The 25,586-nt window shown below is 36.9% G+C and overlaps 1 protein-coding gene across 1 annotated transcript in view; it reads right to left on the reverse strand.

The window, feature by feature from the left end:
* Window positions 1–25,586, reverse strand: part of SAMD14 (sterile alpha motif domain containing 14) — a 785,691-nt gene that overhangs the window by 148,050 nt on the left and 612,055 nt on the right. Inside the window, exon 8 of the mRNA XM_044055147.1 lies at window positions 9,178–9,297. Coding sequence (XP_043911082.1) covers window positions 9,178–9,297 — 120 coding nt within the window. The remainder of the gene's footprint in view (window positions 1–9,177; window positions 9,298–25,586) is intronic.

Here is a 25,586-nt window from a genome sequence, read left to right on the forward strand (position 1 = left end):
CTGTACACTCTTCTCCGTCTCCTCACTGTGGGTTGTCCAGCAGCATTTCCATTGTCAACACCCTCAGCATGTTGCATATGTCACCTTATAACAGCAATGGCAGCTCCTAACATTTCTTTGTCTCAGTAAAGCTTTTTCAGTTTTCACTTCTATTAGCTTACTGCAGTGTCTGTTGTGAGAAACATAATGGACTGTTGTTTGCAGAGTTTTAAGTGCTAGGCTGGGCTGGTCTAGTGTACTGCCTGTGTAATTGCCTGATTCTGATTGTTTTCACCTGCTAGCTCTGCTAGTACTCCCTGGTAGCTTCCTAGTATTTGTTGTGCTTCCTTTTTCCTTTCTGTTTCCTCAGGGGGGGGAGCACCATGCACACAAGCGCAAACATGCACACACCAGGTCACATGCGCGCACACATGCTTACATGGACTAAAACTTGCTTATTCGGGTTAAAACGCGCACACACTAGAGCAAACGCGCTTACAACTCTTTAAACAGCCTTATACATGCTTACTCCAGCTTAAACGCGCACACTCACACTTACACGCGCGCACTCTGTCTTACTCGTGTTTACAGGTGCGCACACGCACGCATACCCGCTCAGCAAGAAACTTTGGTGTTATCCACGGCATACACCTTCTATTTCTTGCCTTTACCTAGCCTACCTGTTCACACACCTCTTTCCATGATGTGTAAATGACAGCTGACACATGCCACTCTGCTCCAATGAGCTTCACTTCTTTCATACATACCCCACTCGTGATGTCACCTATCTTCTACTCTGTTACTCCCCTTATCCTACTCCTACACTCCACTGACTGTGCTAATTTGCTATGTAAACTTGCAATTCACTATCCTAACCCTCCTTTGCATAGGATTGCCTACTAATGCTTGGTTACATCTCTTAGACTGAGCTTCCCCCCTTAGCAACCTCTACTCAGTGGCCATGTTGTCTTCAGCCTGCCATTCCCTTGCATTGTACATTAACAATTTAAATAAGATCCACATTTGTGGGTTTTAATTTTTAGTTTTCTGGCTTTTTTAGAGTGCAGCCCGTTTGTGCGTCACTGCGCTATGCTTAAACATTGGAAATCGGAGAAAAAAAATTATTATTTTTTTTTTCATATTGTATCGGGAAACATTGCCAATGGCCATATATTTGGCCATTGACATGCTTCCTGCACTGGATACAACCTTTATTTGGAGCTGTCATGGCTCCGTTTTGCTATTTGCAGAATGGTACTCAGTTGTCAGCTGAGTACATTTCTACAAATAACACTGCTCTTACTCGGACAGGTTCAGGTTTCCTGAATCGCAAATCTACCTCATTTGCATGCCTTTCGCCTGCAATTGAGGTAATTTGCATATCCCAGCCCTGTCCGTGTAAAAGCCATTTTAGGAGCTCTCTTGCACACCCCTGCAGGCTGTTCCTGGATCGCTCGTCGGACATGATGGCTGCATGGAGTCTTACTCTACTCTTAGACTCCGTGCAAGCCATCGTGAATCCGGCCCAAAGTCTTCACCATCAGTATATTAAACCACATATCACGAGGAAAATAATGATAACAAAACCTCTACAAAAATAATTGTGACAAAGGTAAAAAAAAACATACTCTTTCTGCAACAAAGGACATAGCAGCATGAATGATAAGCATTTTTGTTTCTTCTAAGAGCATAAAATGCTTGGTTTATAAATCCTATCACACACATAGTAGATTTGTTAATTCTCATTGGTACAATGCTGCTATCATTTGAGAGAAGGTCACCTAACTCTACCACGGAAAACAAACAGACCTAAGGAATGGCTCTTCCCGAAGGTATTATTTATAATATTTTATCGAGATCTTGCTGATTATCTAAAAATGAACTAGGCTTAAGTGCGAGTCGTTAGTGACCACAACTTTAATGCGGGATGTGTTCCTTTTTTATTTGATAATCAGGACTGCATTTAATCAGAGAACTCACTTTCCTTGGAGAAACAGTGATATCAGAGTTAGCACAGGGTGTGTGTGGTGGGCTACATATCAATGCTTTTTATACTATACGCTGTATATATCTGTGTATATCTGATATGCATGTCTCGATTATACTGTGCATAATTTTTACACCTCGGATGAACCTGAAGATGGTCCTCTAGGATCAGTGTTATATCCAGTTAACAAATATATAAACAAACAATCAAAATAAATAAATAAATGAGTTATGAAAGTTGCTTTGTCAGAGTCAATGCAATACTTCATATGAATAGATACATATCCACACACACATATATATAAATATACGGGTCCTGGTCTTATGATCGAAAGTACGTTTCATCGAAACGTACATGATCAAACTCACTTTCACGAAAGTGCATCTTGTCGAAAATGCACTTTCTCTGAAAGGTGACTAAGCAAACAGTTGTTTCCACATAGATTTAGTTATACATCAACTGTACTGTAGATTGTACAACTAAGCAAACTGTTGCTTAGATCATTGTACAGTGGGGATAAGGGAATATTCCCTTTTCCCCACTGTAGTGCAATCTCAGAGTGAGAATATTAAAGTAGGGGGTGTGTGGGGGTGCTTGCCCATTGCATAAACGTGAGTACTGTTTTATTTTTTTAGTTTTTTGGTGTGTTTTTTTTTTTTTTACAAAGTGAATTTTTGATAAAACACACTTTCGCGAAAGTGAGTTTGATGTTGTACGTTTCAATGAAATGTACTTTTGATGGATCAACATAGATTCAAATATATATATATATATATATATATATATATATATATATATATATATATACACACATACATATGCATAGACATATAGGCAGATAGATAAAATAAGTTCTGACAGTTGCTGTGACACTGTCAGTATGGTACATGGTATGGGTATGAATGAATAAATAAAATGTTTGGAGAGTTGCTGTGTCACCATCAGTTTGCTACTTACGGATCACACTCCTGAGTGCCAATCACTAATGTATCAAACTTTAGCCCAGAGCCAAAAATGTACCAGACTTTTAAATTGTGCTTTTACACCAGAGGTAATGCCAGTCCTACCTGGTTTTATCCAAAGAAGCCTAAAATAAAGCAAGTGTGAAGAGAAACAGAACCCGCCCAGGACATGACACTTTCCTAACCTGGCCGAGTTTCAGTCAGGACACGCAGTATCCTCCTAAGTTTCTACCAACTGCAACTTTTAAATGTAAAATACAGTTTATTTTTACACAAACCTAAAAAGTATCCCCCTTCATTTTTCAGTTTAATTTCTTCAAATATTTTGGGTATCTAATACCATGATGGGAATAGACCCCATTCCTAAGTCAAAGTATGAGTAAAGTTCATAATTAGTATTGTTTCAATTTTTGGTGTTAGCCAAAAGTACACCTGCTATATGTCCAGAACTGACTCCTTCTGCAATTCATATGGAGTTCCATGTATCAGTAGCATATCTAAATAAGACCGGACATTCTTTTTTATGAGACCTGTTGCTCCTACTACTATTGGAATTGTCTGGGTATCCTTCTTCCACATTCCCCTTGTTTCTGCCTGCAACTCCTGATATTTTATGACTTTGTGTCTTTCTGTACATAAAACACTGTAATCGCTGGGTGTAGTAATTTCAATGATCAAGGATACTTTTGTCTTCTTTTCATGGACTGCTACATCTGGTTTTCTCACATCTATTTTTTGAACTTTTGTAAAGGGTGATCCTATGGGATAAAAACTTCATCATTCTCTATAATGCTTTGTGGTTCCTGTTTACAATGCTTCACAGCTACTTCAATATTGTAATGTTTGCACAATCCCCAGTGCAACAGTCTTGTCACAACTTATACCTTTCGGTATTCAGGCCCTCTGCCATTACTGTATCACACGCAGCAATAAGATGTGCGACTTTTTCCAATTCTGTTTTATAGAACCTGTATTTGTCTGTTTCTCCAACATACTCAATGGACTTTGTAAACCAACACTTAGTAAACCTTTCATCTAGACACCAGTCCATCAGGTGGCTCTCCTCCACCTTACCCTTCCTCCTAGTCAATATGGGAGTAACTCAAGGCTCCATTGTGGGACCCCTGCTATTTAACATCTTCATAAACTGTCTTCACACTTCCTGCACCCAGCCCTCTCTCATACAGCATACTGATGATTCCACCATTATTATTACCACCTCTGATAATCTCTCTGCCCTCCACACCTTAACCCAAAACTTATTTAACTCCATTGAAAAACAGTTAACCAACAATATACTCATTCTTAATCCCCCAAAAAATAAAACATCGCTTATTCCTCTCAAAATCTCTTTCCAATTGCAAAGCTTCTTTTACTATCACATCCCTTGACAGCACCACTATTAACAAAACACACCAAGCTTCTGGGCGCTATCATTAATGATCAAGTAAAATTTGACCTGCACGTCCAAAACTGCATTAAAAACACCAAAAACTGGGCTTGCTGTATTGAAACGAAAACTTCCTCACCAAGGACTCTAGACTCTCCCTTGTCCATGCCTTCCTTCTTCCCTGTCTACCTTATGCCTCTCCAATCTTAACCAACTTACAAACCTCACTAAAGTCTAAACTAGAACTAACTTACAACAGAATTGCTAGGTTCGCTGCAAACCAGCCCTACATGTCACATCACTATCTTTCTCTCAAATCCCTTAGCTGACTTGAATTCCCGAATCAGCTCCTTCTTCCTCAATTGCTCCTAACTCACTCCATCCTCTACAAACCTACCTCCTGCCCTGTCCTCCCATCACTCGTTTCCCTTTACATTCCAAATCGCTCTCTCCATAGCTCTGACTAGTTTCTCCTGGATATCTATAAGCCCAAAAGAAAAACTGGCCAACATCTGTATAGTTATTCTGCCGCCTCAGCTTGGAACAAACTTCCATTAAGTATCAGAACTATATCCAATACCCACAACTACAAAAGTGCCCTAAAAGACAACTTGCTGAACTCATGGATGTGATCCTACCAAAATCGAAGCTAAAACTCTAACTGACTACTCCCTATCTACTCTCTGTCCATCTTCCTTCTACTACCCCAACAACAACATACTATACCCATATTCTTCTCCCTACACACTGCCTTCTTCTTCTTAATCTGGATACATACATCTATATCCCAGAACTTGTTAAATTGTCTATTGTTGTCCTGTATTCTGACTTGTATAAAGAAAACATTTTAACTTCTGTTTAACTTCTTGTATCATAGATTACAGTACCTGGTTATTTAGATATTACTGCACTTGAGATACTCTTTTGTGTTCATGGGTACTCCTGTATTACTGTTTGTCCTGTATTTGAAGCTTATGTACCTATTATAATTTCTTGAATAAATGTACTCTTTGGAGCTTTTCTTCCCCAGGTCTCTGCAGAAAATGGGTTCACGATCAGTCAGACTAACCCAGTCAACACATGTCAAAATAAAAATAAATAAATAAAATAAAATGTATATAGTCCACTATCCTGGGACACCAATATTAACCTTTCTTTAGGTTTAAATTCACCTTTCCTTAGCTATTCCTGCATCATATCCTGATTGACATAAAGTTGCTCCAAGAGTTTTCTGTACTTGCAATTATATTCATGCCTTTTCCACATTTCTTGCCTTCCCATCTGGTCCTTCTCCTTATATTCTTTCTTTTGTTTTTTTGCACATTCATTTGCTGCCTGATTTTTGTCTACTTCTGCTTTGGTTTCTAGTCCCACTTGACACCAATATTCTCTTTTCCTATGTGCTGTGAGCAGTTAACATGCAAATCAACCTTTTCTGAATCTGAAACATGCTGACTGCTTTTAACTACACTAAAAGATTTAAAAAGATGTTACAGCTCATTACCTCTACTGTCTCACAAAAACAAACAAATAAAAAAACATCCAAAACATTTACAAAGTGCGCTTCCTCCCCAGTAACAGCCAGATCAAGGTCAAATGGTAGCCTAGGCAGGCTAATGGGCCAGCCCCCCCAGCCATTCTAATATATCATTACTTGGCTGTCTCTCCACATTTACCATAAACAATGTTCAAACTTCTCAGTGTGCAATGCAATGATTACCGAGATTTGGATATAATTTAAAACTTTTATTTCAATTTTTATAGCTTAACACTGATGGCCATTTGCTAACAACAAAACAAAACAGTCTCACATTGAAACAGACAGCATGTTCAACAGTAAATTTCTCTTCCCTTGAAACTCATTGAAAATGCATCTAGCCAAGGGTGCTAGGCTATTTTCAAACCATGCCCTCCTGCACACATTTTTAGAACCATATATAAATGCATGTGTTCTTTGATTCATCTCTCATTGTTTAAAATTATATTTCTTTTGTTTAATACAACATTTAAGAATGTGCTTTAAATTTGTAGTTTTGAACATTTTTTAGTAAGCCATGAAAAAATATGCATGAACAAATAATAACAAAAGTGCCCTTTTTTGAACATTTCAACAGTAAAAGACCACTTGATCAGCTGTTATTATAATCCGCCAATATCTGCACTCAGCAATTGCTACCACTTTATCAACTGTGCACACATCGCATGACTAATTGTGATAAAAATGGCCACAATAAAGTGTTCCAATTTGCTTTACATAAATGCTCACTAGTCCTGCAATGACAAACTAATGACTTTTTAACTTTCAGCAGGGTCAGTCATTTTTATCCACAGACATCCCACAAGCCCAACAATTATAGCTATATTACTGACATAATCCTTCTCGTATATCTGTGTCAAAATAATAATAATAATAATAATAATAATAATAATAATAATAAATAATAATGACAAAAGTCACATATTTTAAATTGACTTCCAACAAACACATAGTAGTCTAAGTATTACAACTTAATTCACACACACACATGCACACACGCACACATGCACACACTCACGCACATGCGCACACAAGCGCGCACACACACACACACACACACACACACACACACACACACACACACACACAAGCACACTAGTCCTGCAAATGAGATTAAATACTGTTTAGAAATGACCAGATGCTAAGCAAATAAGGTACTTTCATCCACATTGAGTGCCCCACTATCAGTTACAGCCACTCTGTTGACCATGTACACTCATTATTTTTATAAAGAAATAAATTATATGTACTTTATTGGCAGCACTGAATGAACTATATGAAACTGTACAAAGATCACTAGCATCATACCATAATATTCAGCCATGTGTAGCACAGCTTAAATAAAAAAGTATTTATGAGACCATAAGAAATATTATCCACCAGATAACATTGCCACTGTACACGGTCTCTGTAAATGTCAATCATATGAATAAATCTATATTAAAGAGAACTATTACTAATGCAGAGGTCATTGCTGGCAAGTAACTTTGCATTCCAGTGCTTCATCTACAAATGCATTGCCTGATGCCCTTGAAGAGTAAATTGTCCATGTTATATTAAAAAATAGTGTGCTGGTGATATTGGCATAACATTTTCTGAATTAGATCAGCTATGCACTAGGTTATGGCTGGCAAACAGTAACAATATGTTCATAGCTGCTTGACATACATTTCTATGGATCATTAAGCAGCCTACCCCAAGTTCCTAATTGCTTTATCATAACTAAGTGGGTGAGGGAGTGTTTGCATCCAAAAAGCACAAAAAATGTACTTCTGCCAATTGTCTGAAAGCAGTTTCAAGCATGATTTTACTATCAAAATAATTGCAATTTTTATAATGTAAACTGATGTAGATGTGCGATAAGTGGAATATACCAATACCTTTTCCTACATCATCAGCTGAAAAGGAATCCTTCACGTTTTCTGTTTTCAAATCAGTAAGGACTGTTTTAATGACACATTGCATTGTATTGTGAAATAATAGCTATATAATAAACAAATACCGCAGAAAAAAACATTGGGCATCTCATTACTATCAAATGTCGCAGCTCACTCATCTCACCCACGGTGAGCTGATACTACAACTATTTTTCATGCTTCTCAATATAAGCATAAAAGTAAATGAAAATTATAATTATAGACAACATTTTTAAGATTTTATAATGATGTTACACAATAATAAATAGTTGATATGGGGAAATGGATTATGCTGTGATATATTAATGTGGCTTTAGTATACCCTCATGACAAAAGCATGTAAGACATGAACATATCCAACACAACCTTCAGCTGGGGGGGGGTAATAATGCTTTGCATCATTTCTTACAATATATCCAGGTTGCTTACACAACTGGATATTTTTGCGTAGAAGCACTATATTTTTATAAAAAGCATTCAACATATAACATCATTCTGCAGTGCTACTATGGGACTGTACTCTTTTTACACCAATGCACATGGTGGTAAAACAGATGTGAAACAAAATATCTAAATACAAATAATAAAATTTGGTTAACAAAAATAAAAACTTGGTGAAACATCATTTGAATTAGAAATACAGTGAGAAGGCAAATGTATGAAATATATGATGCTGCATACAATTCTGGCAAAAGAGGGACATTGGCAAACCACCTCTTCCCCAGTCCCCTAACTTTGGCCCCTACAGCCTATGTACCCAACTACCCAGTACAAACTGAGTTATGATTTCACCAGACAGGCAGAACGGTCCCATATGACTGTTTTTAGTTACTCCTAACTCTGCCATGTATATGCTTCATCTTAACTGTGCATGCGCTTTGGGCAGAGTTAACAGTCCTACTACAGAGCAGACAGTGTGACTTGGATGAAACGTTTTCTTTATGTTCGTAATGTCATGTAAAGTTATAGAAACAATGACTGAGGTGTCAAGAATGTATGCTATCCTTAATATTCCACTACTTTTTGACTGCTTAATGCTTTAGCAATTTAAAAGAATTATTTATTTATTTATTTGTTACATGGATAAGTGGTCTGGTCTGCAGATCCGCTTCTGCTTTGATTCAGGCTTTAAGCAGGGCAACCCATAGTATCAACACAGGTAAAAGGAAATAGTTATCTACAACTGCATTATTTTAATGAAACATATACAACAATGTACACATTCAACAACACAAAATAGTAAGCGCTCCTAAGTCAAAAAAAAAAAAAAACACACAAAAGAACACACTCTCCTGTCAGTTTGTTTTGGAGTTTATGAATTTTTCAGTTTCTCCATTGCCTTCCCTCTCCGATTACAGTTTCCATTTTATTTACTTAGATTAGTTTTGTTGGCCCAGCCTCCTTACCTCATCAGAAGACTGAGAGAGTGTATGGTATGGGTATGAAGGCCTTGTGTCTGCTGTAGATTTGCTCTGCATTTTGGGGCTGGAACTCCTTGGGCTACAGTCATCACTTAATGTGGAATCCTGGTAGCAAAGAGAAAACAGAAAGAAAACAAAGACATTAGATGAAATGCACTTGTTAATGTTCTCACATTGGGAAACTCACATGCATAGCTATATGAGATTCAAAACGCATCTGTCCGTGTTACTATCAATACAACCTGTTCATTCCGCTTTACCTCAGATGGTTGCATCATCTTGTAAATGCACAGGCCTTCTGTCCACTTAGTGATGTAACCCTTTGTCTAATGTATAAGATTCTCACTCTCAGACTGGCTACTTCTAGTAGGAGCTAGATTTCTAACTATATAGGAGGTTTTTCATCCTGCACTGATAGTTATTGGAGTATTCCTGCAAGTCAGGTCAGAAATAAATATGCAATAAACATTACACAGCATATTTGTGGTTTCATCTGCATTACTGTTAGTATTATAGTTTTCTTTTTGCACTCTAAGAACTGCGTACTGCATGGTACTGAAATGTCTGACTCAGAGTTATCCATCTGCTGTTTAAATCTAGCCTCTCCACCAGAGATAACAAAGACACTTAGGTGCACCATTTCTCATACTTACTTGGGTATTACACATACAGTAAGTCACACCTAGTCACTTCCTCTTCTCTGTTGAATAAAGACAGAAGCAATCTTAGATTGTAAATCTACCAAAGGTCTCATCACTGGTGGGTTGGCTACTGACCATAAGAATTTTATTCACCCTGATGTTGATATTCATTCATTTTATAATTCTCAGAAATAACAATGTACATTAACAGCAAAATTAAAACTCTTCTCGGTTGTGTTACTTTTGATAATCAAATTTTGGATGAGACACACATCTTTTTGTTATTCTCATGATCCCTATAGGTTTACATTACTGTGGATTCATGTAACCTATCCTTAGATGCTGCCATGTTTTCAAACTGAATATTCAGCTGATAGAATTCTAATTCTGATTCTAAAGTTATCTCCAACTACTCTTAAGTTACAACAGCCTAATTCTGTTTTCTGCATTAATATGTTCTGTGTGATGAGCTGTTTGTACTGATAGCTGTATTCCTTGCTATGAAGAGTGGTTTACTAATTAAATATTCTAAAACATAAAACTGGCTTGAATTACTTTCCAAGATATAATACATTATGTTTGGCAGTGAGTTTTCTAAGGATTACTAACAATCTATGGACTTTTAGCAATCCTGAAGGAGGAGGAAATAAACTAAGAAAATGGAACCTGTGTGTGTGTGTGTGTGTGTGTGTGTGTGTGTGTGTGTGTGTGTGTGTGTGTGTGTGTGTGTCTGTGTGTGTGTGTGTGTGTGTGTGTGTGTGTGTGTGTGTGTGTGTGTGTGTGTGTGTGTGTGTGTGTGTGTGTGTGTGTGTGCATCTGCGTCTGTGTGTTTGTGTATGTCACATTTAATTGAAATCTCCCGAGTCCTGAAAAAAATCAATAGAAAGAGAAAAAAAACATATGGGCAGCTGGTAAGTTTGTGTTAAAATATTTTAATTCTACACCTAGAAAAATAGTTCAAAAATACACATTGGAGAGTTGTACCAAATCTTTGACTGATCATCTGGTTGCATTAAGAAAATTAATAAAAGACTGCAGTTATGGAAACACATGATAGCAAATAAGGAGAGAGAGGACTGCAAGTTGAGTAAATGAATGCATATCAAAAGAAGGGTGTTAGCAGAAACTAATTCAGCAAAGGGAAATGTCCTAAATGATTCTTTAGTAGTAGAATCCATTAATAGAAATGCAGAAAATTTACACATAAAATAAAATGCAATGACATATAAAAGAATACAGAAATAGAACTATAAATAATCTGTACTCAAAAGCAATAAAAGCAGCAAATCGAATGTGTGATGCAAGTGCCTTGGCAAACAACATAAAGCTGCAGAATGCAAATTCAAGTTAGATTAAAATTGTCATCTTTATGACAGAACTGGTCCAAAACAACAGCTGAATAAAGTTTAGTAATGGCTGCTCATGTGATGATCAGGGGCTATAGTCTCATGTTCCTTACTGATGATCACTGAATAACATGCAAGACATGGCTTGCCTTAATAACATATAACAAATGCACACGGTTATGTATGGTTATGACTAACATCTGTCTCAACCAAATAAGCTTTGCACTGCACATCTGTAAAGTACAACTATATCACTGATATTTCATACACCTTGATCTTTAACCAGTGCCTTCCATTGCAACCTTACTAACAGTAAATGAAACTTGACAAAGATAATTTTGCACATGCGCACACACACACACACACACACACACACACACACACACACACACACACACACACACACACACACACACACACAAAATGTTTCACAGGAGATGATGCCAGTGCCCCTTTTCCTGTCTTTGTGTGGAAACACACTGTTACCAGCTAGAACAATGTAGCACACTAAGACTACAATTACCATTTACCCTTAAAATAAGCCAACTGTAATATACTCATGTGGTAGCTATGGCTAAAACAGTTACTCTTTGAAAGGACAGAAGTGAGCAGTTAATACTAGTGATTAGCCTGACATACTAAAAAGCAAGCCACCAGTTACAAGCCTTTGAAATTGAATAATAACATTATTAACTTTAACTAAACAAAATTAAGTAATATAGTCTGCAAGATTAAATATACAGCAATAACTACTTGCTCAAGGAAATATAAAAAGAATGATTTTAACCTACAAATGGCATTTTGCAAAAGACTGTTTACAGCTATTCTGGTCCTACTGGTAAAAACTAAAGACTGTATTCTGTCTACCTCTGACTTTTATGAGTATTTAGTGGTTGAAAGAGTCTCACAGGCAATAAACTACAGACATTAGGACTCAGTCCAAAAGATCCTCTTTCCAGATTCGAGGATACAATGTCCAACTACTGCAGTGGCAGTCTGAACTGGTAAAAAATCTAAATGTAAGTTTCCTGTTGCATAACTTTGAAGGATGTTTTTGCTCTTTTTGCATTTTCATTACTGGCTCTGCTTCGCTGCTGTTCATAATGTTATAGGACTGTAATCCCAAAATTTATCTGAGAAGCTTTTCATTTGCCCACTGACCATATGTCACCACTTTAACTAGATTATGATCTGCGACTATTATGAATTTTATATGTAGGATTGTTACCTTTGGACAGCTCAGAGTAGTCTCAGACAATTCCCTCTTCACCATTGCATATGATTTGTCCCTTGGTTGGAGTCTGTGACCAAGAAATGCTACTGGATGATCCTGTCCCTTATTGGCTATAATCAAAACTAACAGGTATATTTGGTATATATTTCTCAAGCTTATGGAATGATAGCATGTAAGCCATTGTCTGCATAACTTTATATGATGTTCTCTTTTGGATAGTGTGTTTGAAAAAAAGTGGTTATGATGTTATACTGAGGGTCAAACTTTCCATAATATACTGTTGTCCTGATGATCACCACTCTTGTCTGCTTTTTTGTTAACAAGGGTTGACCATTCCTGCATAGTGTCTTCTTAAGGAAACTCTGGACAAATCCTACCACCACCCATCCCAAAGACCAAGGTAAGATACTTTTTCAGTCCTGCATAACATTTTTTTGCCTCAATGGCCAACACATGTGAGTTGCAGTCTCCTCAGCACCTCCTTAACTTGCTGAACATGCTCCTACCAAGACTGAATCTAGACTCCAGTATCATCTAGGTAAGCACAAACATAGTCTCCTGCTCCAGCCAGGGTGCAGTCATCCAGTATCTGAAAAGCTGATAGTGTAATGTTTCATCCCAAAACACCATGGTGCAGTGATACAATTCAAGTGGTGTGAGAAAAGTTGACATCTTCCATGCCACATTTGTCAAAGATACTTGCCAGTAAGGTCAACAGTAGTCTCATCCAGATACTTCAAAACTTGATCTCTTCTGGGCATACATGTGCATTTGTGAGACTGTTTAACTTCCCATATTATACAAAGAGCCTGGCACCCCCATTCTTGTACATCACCAGCACTAACTGTGATGTCCAGGGACTATTGACTTTCTGGATTATCTCTGAATCCAACATTTCAAGTCCCTCCGATGCAATTTGACTTGCTTTGGCATCCTATAGGAAGCTTGCATGACTGACTGTTGGATTTCTGTATCCACATGGTGCACTGACAGTTGAGCACACCCTGGATTAGCAGTGGGCATGTTTCCAAACTCTTGTAATATGGACATGTCCCAAATTCTTGTAGTGCTGCTAGGATATTTTGAACTTGGGTCTGGACAGCTGCTGTAACAGCACTACCTCATCCTGCAGTATCAAACTGAGCCTCATTGAGAAGGTATAGAAACATCTGTCTCTGATTTTGCCTGTAACCTATTGAAAATCTTGGCCAAATCCCCAAAGTCTTTAGTGGGGTATTTGTTTCAGTCACTAGGTATAAAAGGATTGGGTAGATAGAGGCTTTTATCTGATGAAGTGCATCTGGTAAACGAAAACGCAGTGGTTCAAGAGCGTTAATGCAGTTTTTCTTGGCATGTACCTTTTGTGGTTTGTTTTCACTTGTCTACTTTTGGTTGAATAAAAATCCAAGGATATACACAAGTGGTTCCTGCTTTGCTCCTATATTTGAAGATTTATTGGTTTTATTCGCTTTTCATCTTGTTTCTATTGAAAATATTGAGTATCAATGTCTCTGTATCATCATAAGGTTGCATATCATAACATGGCAGAACTTGTGTTTCTGTCTCCTACCAGAAACTTCATTACATATAAACATTGCTTACTTTCCTTGCTGCAGCGAAAAGATCCTTGTATGCTTCCTGGAACTTTTATTGAACAGGAATAAGCCTGATTGCCATTTGTCTGACTGTATATTCCTAGGCTGTTGTTGTTTGACCATATCAGACCTTTTTTTTAAACTTTTATGTTTATGCTAGGTTTCCTTATGCCATTCACATAAGCTCCCTAAGATTTGCCTTGCAATTCAGCACATACTCCAAAAGAGACTCCTTTTGGCAATCACACTCATCCTCCTACTTATCAAGAATCAAATCTGGGAGCTCCTCAACCCTTGGCCATAAAATAGCTCAAACAGCAAAACGATTGTTGATTCTTGTGCACAGCTCTGTATGAGAAGAGGTAATATGGCTGGTACTATTCTCTCTCCTACTTAAACTGGTTCACAAATGTTCTCACCATGTTCTTAAGCGTAACTAAACCTGTACCACAAACCACTGTTGTGAGTGTTGGGATAGCTCTTAAATGCTTTACCGCATAGTAAATTTATTTCATCTGTCTGTCAGTATTTTGTGGGAAGACCCACCATGCTGAATGTTTGTAACAGAGCATTTGCCACCTTCTCTGCCTCAATAGAGGACAAAGCCACTGTCTTGGGGTAACCAGCAGCACAGTTTACCACATCAAAGATTAACGTTTTACCTTTAGTGCTCAAGGTACTAAATGATTCCACAGTATCCATGACTACCATCTGAAACAATTCCTCAATAACAGATAATGGGACCAAAGTGGCCATCTTGAATTTTGCCGAGGTAACCTTTAAGGAATGTTCACATATCTTGCAGTGCCCCATTACATCTTTCATATGACCTGTCCAATTAAAATTTTGTACAAGTCTCAGTCTTGTGTGCTTCAAGCTGATATGGCCAGAAATAGGGAATATGATGTCACATGTCTGTTGGAAGCCTTGAGACTGCCAGCTGCTGTACCGCGTTCCCCTGTAACTGAATTTCAGGATTCTACTTGTACAATAACCATTTGTCTCAGTGTATAGACACCTACTGCCTTGAGAATCTGTAGCTTCCTTGGTTGCCTCCCTCAAGTTTCATAAGACTGGTTATGACAGTTGCTCTACATTTGGCATGGACTATCATGGATGCTGTGTCTTGTGTCCTTATGTGCATACTCATAACATGTGCTGTGTTTGGCATGGAGCTTCATAGAAGCTATGTCTTATGTAATCACTGGCTCATACCTATATGTATTATACATCCTACGTTTGGCTGAAGAATCAAGAACATTATAAATGCCTCAGTACCCAGTGCCTCATGTGCATATGCATGACACGTGCTGTGTTTGGTATAGAACATCATAGACACTATCCCAGGGATTCAGAAAGGCTTGCCATCAATGGGAAACCTAAAAAACAGCTATTTTTTCCATTCATGGTAAGTCTTTGCAATTCTTAAACTGCCCTACTGCTGTGGTTTCCTGCTGGTAAAGACCTCAGCATTAAGGGTAGTCCCACTGCTTGTGCAGCATGCTAGTGCAAAAATCTGGGGAAACATACAGTGCTAATTAGCTATGTAGTCTTTAGTGCATGATATTACTCTTTTCCAGCCATGCAAGCATGAAGCACACAAGGATGAGGCTTATGTAAAATTTTTATTGGGCAGGAACTAGAAAAGATGTGATAAGGTAGTGCAAGATATGTGAGCAGTGCTTGAAAGTTAGCTAGGCAAGAAACAGGATGGACGCTTTAGTCAGGTTGTATGTTATTGAGGTAACCCCACTTGAAAGCTTGTCATAGCCCATCTCTTTGCACGTGCCCTCTCAATTCCACCTTCTCTTATTATACAGGAAATAGGCTATTGTACCATCTATAACGAATTACTTTGGCATGCCTACAGCTCTTGATTTATCCTGCCTTGAGATTCAGAGTCTCAGTTACCTGTGTAACATTCCACCTATGGAGGAATAAATTAACACTATCAAAAAATGACAGTCGTCGAGTCACTCCCACAGCAGTCGGTGTGCAGTTAAGTTCAGCAAAAAGACAAAGGGGTGTGTGTGTGTGTGTGTGTGTGTGTGTGTGTGTGTGTGTGTGTGTGTGTGTGTGTGTGTGTGTGTCTGGTTATGGGTAACATAGGGATTATGTAGGGAATCAAGGGTCTCGAGGGTCTGTGTGTATGGGCTGTCAAGGTAAACACTACCACTATCAGATCTGACAGCAATGGGGGAAAATAAAGGCAAATTCAGACATATGCCACCGTGTAATGGTTATTTAGATGTACTCTGCAAATGTGTGCAAAAATTCACAATGGATATATGGGTACTGTCACCAGATCTGTCACTAATATGCCATCTCACTCTGCAGTTCTATAACTAAAGCCAATATAATATCAAACCCAATCAAGCTGGTTCATCAATTCCCAAAGCATGCTCCAAAATGCATGAAACCCTATCAAGCTGATTCATCAATTTCCAAAGCATGCTCCGAAATGCATGGAATATCTGGCAGATAAGATATACCCATAGTACGTTAACCATGGTCTCTAAAATAAGACAAAGACTGCTAAAGGAAGGAAGTGCAATAAACATCATCAGCACAAGACGTGACAGATGTGTTAACATCTCTCTGTTTATGTTAAGCTATGCATAAACATGCCAGTACTCTTAAGTAATATGGAAGACATAAAACTACTTCTGATGCATAGTACAATGAAGCTATGCCTTTCTTATGAAGTCAGGAGGTGCAATACCCAAAGTATGTAATCCATAGTTAAAAGGTCCAAAGGTGAACACTAAGGTGTACGATGCTACCTGTGACACATAAAGCAGACTGATAACCTATGGAAATATATCCATGTAATATTGTTTTACTTTGGGCATGGCCAGCATCACTTCACATGGTCAGCATCACTCCACATGGTCAGCATCAGACCCAAAAGTCAGCATCACTTCACACAGTCAGCATCAGTCTATTGGTTGAAAAAAGGTAATGCTGCACTTAATAATATAAAGAGAGTATGAAGATAATACAGTTATGTATATTGCAATACACACATGCATGCATAAAGTATGCTGAAAGGCACCTGGTAGGTCAATCCATAGATATATTCATATCATATCTACCACCAAATATCACATCACCTCCAATGAAACCAAGACCTCCTTGATTAGAATAACTTACACTGGTATCACTCTACCACCTCTTGTGATCAGGCAGTGGGCCTGGGTATCACTGGATTTTTTTGTTACTTTATTCCTTAAGTTTGTCACCAACCATCAATAAGCTATAGTACAGTCCCTACTACATTCACATCCACGATGACCTTGTCTTGTAAGTGGTCACGTGACACTGCCACTGGTGCCTACGTGTAGGTGCCAAAAAGAGTCACTCATCTGGATAGAAGCAGAGCTCACCATACCCTCTGAGTGAGTGATTAATAGTTTAGGCATCTGCCTCACAGCTCTAGAGTCTAGGGTTCAGTTCTAACCTTTGGTTGCTCTCTCTGTGAAGTTTGTACATTCTAGATGATTTACTTTCAGTTCTCCACTTTCCTCTCACCTCCCAAAGCACGATGATTGACTGCCGACTATAAAAATAAATAAACAAGCAAACAAACAAACAAATAAATAAATAAATACAAATCCATCCATCCATCTTCAGCCCCTTTTCCCATTTTGCACATGGGATCGGGGTGTCACTTTCAGTAGTGGCAATCATCTTGAGCCGAGGTTTGCAACACCTGGTGGCTAGCCCTGCAGTGGAAATAAATAAATAAATACAAATGTTCATCCATATTTCATTTTCTTGTAGCCTGGAGTCAAAACTGAAAAAAGGGTCTAAAAAGGACCAGTTCTTGTTGGAGCCTGTTTCATTGCTGAACCATTCCATCACGTTTTACAAGTTAAAAAAATTACATAGCAACCCTAGTCGTACAACCCAATGGAGAAGTTTGTAAAATGCAGGATAAAGTCCATCAGTGAAATGGACTTCAATAAAATGTAGAGTTATTGCCAGTTTATATAGATGGTTAACAAACAAATGAAAGCATGCAGAGGGCACAGTGAATGTTTCTATCAAAGATGTAGCCATGCATATTGCATATACAGTAGACTCCTCTTATCTGGTCTTGCTGGGACTGGACCTTAGGCTGGATAAATGCATGGCTGGTTAATTAGAAAAAGCATACAAAATAGCATTTATTGGTTATAAATCAACTAGAATAACAGGATTTGTTTTAGTATGAATTTTTCTAATGAATATGAAGTCTAAAACTCAAATGTCTGTCATTATTTATCTCAGAGGAGGGGGAAGTGTTGTTCTTCTCTGTTGTCTTTTGCTAGGGCTACAGCAGAAATTTGATGGCCAGTTAAAGAGAGGCCGGATAAGAGGGTGTCTGCTATAGTTAACTTAGTACAGTTTGGGCACACTATCTGTCAGAAAGGCAACAAGATATATGAAAGTGGTTTAAACTTTGCTTAGCATAGCATTTTTTGCCAGCTGCTGAAAGAAGGCTTTAAAAAGATGCAACTGTGACTCACAATATGTAGTAAGTAGCACACATGCAGATATGCATTTTTTTACTATACTATTATGGGTGGCAGACAGTAAGGCTATTTCTCTGTTGCCATGGTTTATGTCTTGTTGCCTTTTTAGAGTATTCTTTTCAATAGTGAATAAAACCCGTGTACCTGTAAAATGTATGAAAATCTAACACTGAAAAACATGTTAAATGAAAATACATAATAGTTTACCAGGTAAAAAAGCTGGTCAGTTGATACTTTTCAGCCATGACTTCAGCCATAAAGTAATTTTAAGTATTTAAAACAAAATGCAATAGATCACATGAAATAAGATTGTTTTCAACTGAAGAGCCTATATACAGTAACCTTGGTTTATACAAAGTAGTTAGGACACACACTAAACAGGATGCACTGAAGGGCAGTTTAACAAACAGATGCAATATAGCAGTGTAAAGTACATTTGTACAGCTACATGAAGCCAAACTACTGGCATGTCAAAGTAATTAAAGTTATAGGTAGCACAATGCATTTTTATGTATAATAATAGAAGATGGAATTGAGAGGGTATGTGCAAAGAAATGAACTAAGACAGACTTTCAGATGGGGTTACATTATTGTTCAGATCCTTTTGTAGAGATAATATTTAGGTAATTCCAATAAGTGTGAGAATGACATCTTGGGGTTCAGTAATCCTATGTTCTGAAGGCAAACAGAATAGCCTTGGCTATACTTTTGAGTTGTCTAGATGACTGCACTGGTTTCTAATTCTTCAACCTAATCCTTACTGCTTGTAAAAATAATATAATTATTTAAATGTGCATTATTTACTTAGTAATCATGTAACCCACAAGGCACAAATTTCTGTTTTCAGCTAACCTGGAAGTACTAGTTATTTAAGTGAATTGGTCAAGGTCACCCAGAGGACAAATGGAGGCTGGGGGAATCAAATTCAGGACCAGCTTGTTAGCAAATCATAACTTCAATCTTCTAGACCAGCTGCTACAGAATATAAACAACTGATGTAATAGTTTCTATATATAATTTATTTATTTATTGACATTTGTTGACCGGGAAAGTCCACTGGGCCACTGACCCATTTTCAGTGGAGGCCCGGGGAGAAAAGCTCCACGGTAGTACATTCAAAAAACATTAAGACATTTTGAGTTTTAAAAACACATTTGCACGTTATATACCATAATGGTAGTACATTCAATATAAATACCATACACAATTCACATTATATACTATAATGGTAGTACATTCAATATAGTACATTAAGAGAACATATTCATAGTTCCATCTCGGCGTTCGTAAAAATTTACTGCCAATCATTAGCGGACCAGAGTTCCACTGTGGCGACCCCTAACCGGGAAAAGCCGAAAGACAACAACATTCATAGTTCCATCGTCAGATAAAAATTCACAGAAGGTTTCAAGCATGGGAGAGAGTTAAGCCCATGAGTAAAAGGGTCGATGTGATAGTGAGGTAAGTTGTGAGTGTCACATAGGATAGTGTAGCAAGAGGCAGGGGGAAGGAGGGGAAAGTCAGGCAGTAAGGGCAGCAATATCTAAAGAGGTTAGTTGAGATTGCCCTGTAGGATGGTACAGCATAAAGAAATGTAATGTTTAAATTGAACAGTCTACATAAAAATGCAGACTGTGCTAATGTATGCCATTGTGCATTCTAAAGTATGAATTCCTGTACACTGTCTTTTATATGACTCTTGGGCATGTGTATCAAGATGCCTAAATGTTAACAGCATTCTGAGAATAATGTATCCCAATCAGCAAGTAAACAGCTCATATGCCTAATGACCATTGGCCATCACCATGAGTAGCCATGGTAACCAGAGAATGGAATGCACCAGGATGTGTATTACAGTTAGAGATGACAACTGGAGCTGGATACAGCTTCACTGTCTTTACAAATAATGCATTAAATTGGTGCCAGGTAATAGTTATGGAACCCTATAAACAGGATATAGGACAGAATGTGAAGCATAGGTATCAGTGTGAGTCTCCATTTCAAATTCTTGGTTGCTTACTTTAATGGCAAATACATTAAATACAGGACTTTCCTGGGGAAAAAACAGTGCAGAATATGAACATATTGTTGTCTCCCCAGTTGGTAAATAACATTCCTTTCTTACCCTACAAATAGTTCTCTATGGTTAGTTTCTCATTATATCCTTTAGCACTTCTGATATTTTTACTAAGCAGATATTTATTTTCAAAAACCTCAGACATAGATAACAGTTACATGCGATATTCTCAACAACAATAAAGTGCGAAACAGTAGAGGAGGTAAACATGCACAAAGCAGTATGGTGATTTATAGAAGCATAGCCAGCTGCATTTTTTATTGTGAAACAGATGTAAATAAAAATATATTAATATTATCTGAAGAGCAAATATTTTTACCACATCAGATAAATACACAGCAGTCATTACAAGTAGCATTTTTTGTGTGATGAACAGTCTCTACATGCTCTGAAAGGGTTACATGCTGATGTTTTTTCATCCACCTAAAAAGGAACACAGAAGATTTCAGTCCTTATTGCACTCAAGGCAGCAGCAAGGTTAGATTTCTGTGCTTCAGCGCTACTACGAGCTGAATTACAAGACTGTAAGGCTGGCAAAGTATGTCACACCATGTTTACAACCAAATGACAACTACACTGTAAACTAGTTTCAGATTTAGTAAGGTTTCATAGACTCCACCGGGTATAAGTGCATATAAATTACTGACAAATGACCATAAAATGTCAAATTCTGTTAAGTAACAAATTTATCTCTTGTTCTTTCATTCCCGTTTTTCGTGTTGCCCTACCATCCGTCCACCATCTGCAAGTCTTGTCACAAATTTCAAACTCCATGCAAAGATGACATCTTGATGTAGTGGCAGCTATTCCCCTTTGGCTTAACCAAAGGAGGAAAATGTAATTTAGAGAACACTAATCCAAACAGGCCATTTTCATATTTAGCCTGGGGTTATAAACCACTTTTAAAGCAAAGGGGGGCAAAACAGCATGGCTTATGATGCATCAATGGAGTTTGTGCATTATTCATCTCACACTACCACATACACATACAAATACATACATGTATGTACATTCACACACCCAACCAACCACCCTTACCATCCTTCCCTGCAGACAATCTGCCTGTATTTCCTCTTCAGTGCTATCTGCCTAAGCTAGAGATTCTGGTCTCCACTGGGGGTTGTAGCCAAGCAAGAAATCCTCAGAGGTCCCATGGAATCACAAGCTACCAGTGGCAGTGTATAGTTTACACATAAATCTCTAACAAGAACACAGAAGACCAGCACCAATGGATGGTTTATTGAGTGAATTCCATTTACTGCATTTATCCTTTGAGTGACTTTCTATCACTAAGCTAGTAGTCTTGTTTCAGGGTGACTTGAGGTGGTATTTAGGTGAAATTTGGCCAGGACACCAAGGAACTTCCCTTACTCTTCTCAATAAATGCCACTGGATCTTCTACATCAACTTGAGCTACCACCATATGAAGCAGTTGGGACTTCGGTTTAATATCTCATCTGAAGGATAAAAGGTCATTTTTTGTGGTAGTCAGTTTGTGACTTGCAATGTGTCAAATGTGTCTACTGCATATTTTGTGCTGGAAAGAAATCTAGAATGTTTAAACATAAAACTTCTGAGCATCTGAGTGATATTAGATGTAAAAAGGAAAGAAATACATTGTATAAGAACACAACTGGCACACCCTTCTGCCTAGTTATTTTTTGGTGACATTGATAAAGTTGTGGGGTTGAATTCTAATCATGCAGTCAGCTAGGAATGCATGTGGATTATTAATCAAGGGGGGGTTATTTCCCTTAGGTTTGAATAAATACTTTTGTATGAAGGACCATTTGGCCATCTTTTGGAATCTTATTTCAACAGGGCTTTACTAAATGGTCATTCTTCAATTTGACCACTAGATGCCAGGAGATGACCAATAGTGTAATATGTATCTGACAAGTTTCTTTACAATTTGGGCCTTTTCATATAAACTCCAGACATTCCCATCAAATGCCAGATTTTTATGTGACTTCCCTCCAGGCTGTTTGTCAATTTATCCGCTTTCACTATTAACATCTTTTTAGTCTCTAATGGTGGAAAGGCTATATATCATGGAGGCATGACTCTAACTCAAAATCTTTTTCCTCTGTCTACACAATCCATGTTCTTCATAAACAATCACTGAATGACTTTATCCTTCACTTTACCAAAATCTTATTTTACTTTATTTACAGAATACTAGCGCAGATAGGTAATTTTGGGGTTCAGCTTGGGTTTACACACCGCCCTTTCAGTACATGAATATAAAAGGCAAAGCAGTATGTTTATCATATGAGAAGGCTGAACAGCCAAGCAATACAGATCCAATGAATATATATTATACTGGTATAGTCAACTGCCAGTGACAAATTCTCTCATCCAAACAGAATCTAGAAATGTGCCTACATTGTCCAAAGTGTGCAAGGTATATGGTTGAAAGAAACTGACCCTGTGTTTGCATTTGTCTGTATGCCAAATAGATTACTTGCATGGCTCCGTGGTATTGAAAGTATCCATAACAGAAATCCAAGGAATTTGAAAAAGAAGTCCCTGATTTGTATTTTTTTAACTCATTCACCCCAATGGAGTTCTGGTGGGTTTTACTCTTAACTTCCTATGACTGCATCTGTATTTTTTTTAACAAAATCAAGTTATGGCCTCACATTTCAAACAGATGTTCATGTCACTGGAGCCATCAGGGTTAATAAAGAAATGTAAATGGTAAACTGTTCAATGTAAACAAATCTTTACAGTGGTAGTGTTCGTTAAATTATAGGTATTAAGCTGGGTTTTATAAGTCATAATAAACACAGTAAGTAATTTTGTAATATTTTGTTAACAACTTACAATATCTCAGTAATCAGTCAAGCTACACATATAAGGTCAGCAGAATTTGCTTGTCCATCTGTGAACTTTCATATGAGGCCAATTAGTTATGTCTCTTTTACTTGCTTTTTGTGATATTCATAAAAATATGAAAATTATGGCAATATACATAAAAAGTATATGAACAAAAGTTAATATCTCCTTATCAGCAGTAGACAAAGGTCAGATATCATTACACCTGTGATGCCCATCATGTAAACTTTAGGATGCAAACACTCAATAACTTGTACATAACATGGTTTTGGAATTATTAATGCAGATATAAAGACACAATATTTGTTGCCTAGAGGTGTCAGTAGGATCTAAACTGTAGAATCACCTGGAGATGTCATCAGGCTATAATGTGTTAAAGTGAAGTACAACCAGTGAAAAAACAGAAAGTGGCACAATGTGAACAAAGCTGAGGACCTGGAACACAAATTCTGCACCAACGAAAACAGAAATATAATCGATTTTTATTGAAAGTGAGCGCTTTCGGTAGAGAGCAATCTCCCCACCTTCATCAGACAACAACTTTGTTTGAAAACCAACATCTTATATATCCATAGCTTCTTGTCAATTAATTAATTAACATGATTGCTACTGAATTAATTGGTTCAACCATAATTAAATCTGTTTTGCTGAAAGTTTTTTTGCAATATAGACTTTAAATTCCTATCACAAACAAGTTAAAATAAAATAGATTAGAATAAAACAGAATAGAATAAAATAGAATAAAATGGTACGCAAAAGCAATCAATAAATTGAGTTTTAAACTCTTTAAATAACTTTAACATATTTAAACATATTTAAAATGCATGACAAACGTCATATAAAAATACATGTATAATATATGTATATAATATATATATATGTATGTGCTTTACTATTTATGATGTTATGTAAAGAATAATCTAATATTTTTTATTATTGTTTTTGTTTTGACTATTTTACTATTCTACTTATTATACAGGTTCATACTATACTACTCGTAAAAATGTGTGTTATTAGGAAGGTGGAATGTATTAATCCTAAAATGTGAATATACACAACCCATTTCAAAATCATTTTCTATCTGCCTATGACCATAAATGTTTCACAACTGGTAATGCCAAGAACAAAAGGCAAAAAAACGGGTGGGTTTTACCATTTTTATATATATACACAAACTATTTTACCTACTTATAATCTAAAACCTTATAATCACTGTTAAAAATGAAAAATATGAAAAATTTGAAATATTTAAAATTTTTCATATTTTTCATTTTTAACAGTGATTATAAGGTTTTAGATTATAAGTAGGTAAAATATATATAAAAATGGTAAAACCCACCCGTTTTTTGCCTTTTGTTCTTGGCATTACCAGTTGTGAAACATTTATGGTCATAGGCAGATAGAAAATAATTTTGAAATGGGTTGTGTATATTCACATTTTAGGATTAATACATTCCACCTTCCTAATAACACACATTTTTATAAGTAGTATAGTATGAACCTGTATAATAAGTAGAATAGTAAAATAGTCAAAACAAAAACAATAATAAAAAATATTAGATTATTCTTTACATAACATCATAAATAGTAAAGCACATACATATATATATATTATATACATATATTATACATGTATTTTTATATGACATTTGTCATGCATTTTAAATATGTTTAAATATGTTAAAGTTATTTAAAGAGTTTAAAACTCAATTTATTGATTGCTTTTGCGTACCATTTTCTTCTATTTTATTCTATTCTGTTTTATTCTAATCTATTTTATTTTAATTTGTTTGTGATAGGAATTTAAAGTCTATATTGCAAAAAAACTTTCAGCAAAACAGATTTAATTATGGTTGAACCAATTAATTCAGTAGCAATCATGTTAATTAATTAATTGACAAGAAGCTATGGATATATAAGATGTTGGTTTTCAAACAAAGTTGTTGTCTGATGAAGGTGGGGAGATTGTTTCACCAAAGCGCTCACTTTCAATAAAAATCGATTATATTTCTGTTTTCGTTGGTGCAGAATTTGTGTTCCAGTCCTCAGCTTTGTTCGCATTGTGCCACTTTCTGTTTTTTCACTGGTTTGGCTTTTTTGGAGTTGGTGCTTAAAGTGAAGTACAATCAAACTGAAGATTTAGCAA

This window comes from Protopterus annectens, chromosome 13.part0 (genome assembly GCF_019279795.1).
Source record: "Protopterus annectens isolate FY-2018-M chromosome 13.part0, PAN1.0, whole genome shotgun sequence".
In the NCBI taxonomy this organism is placed as follows: domain Eukaryota; kingdom Metazoa; phylum Chordata; order Ceratodontiformes; family Protopteridae; genus Protopterus; species Protopterus annectens.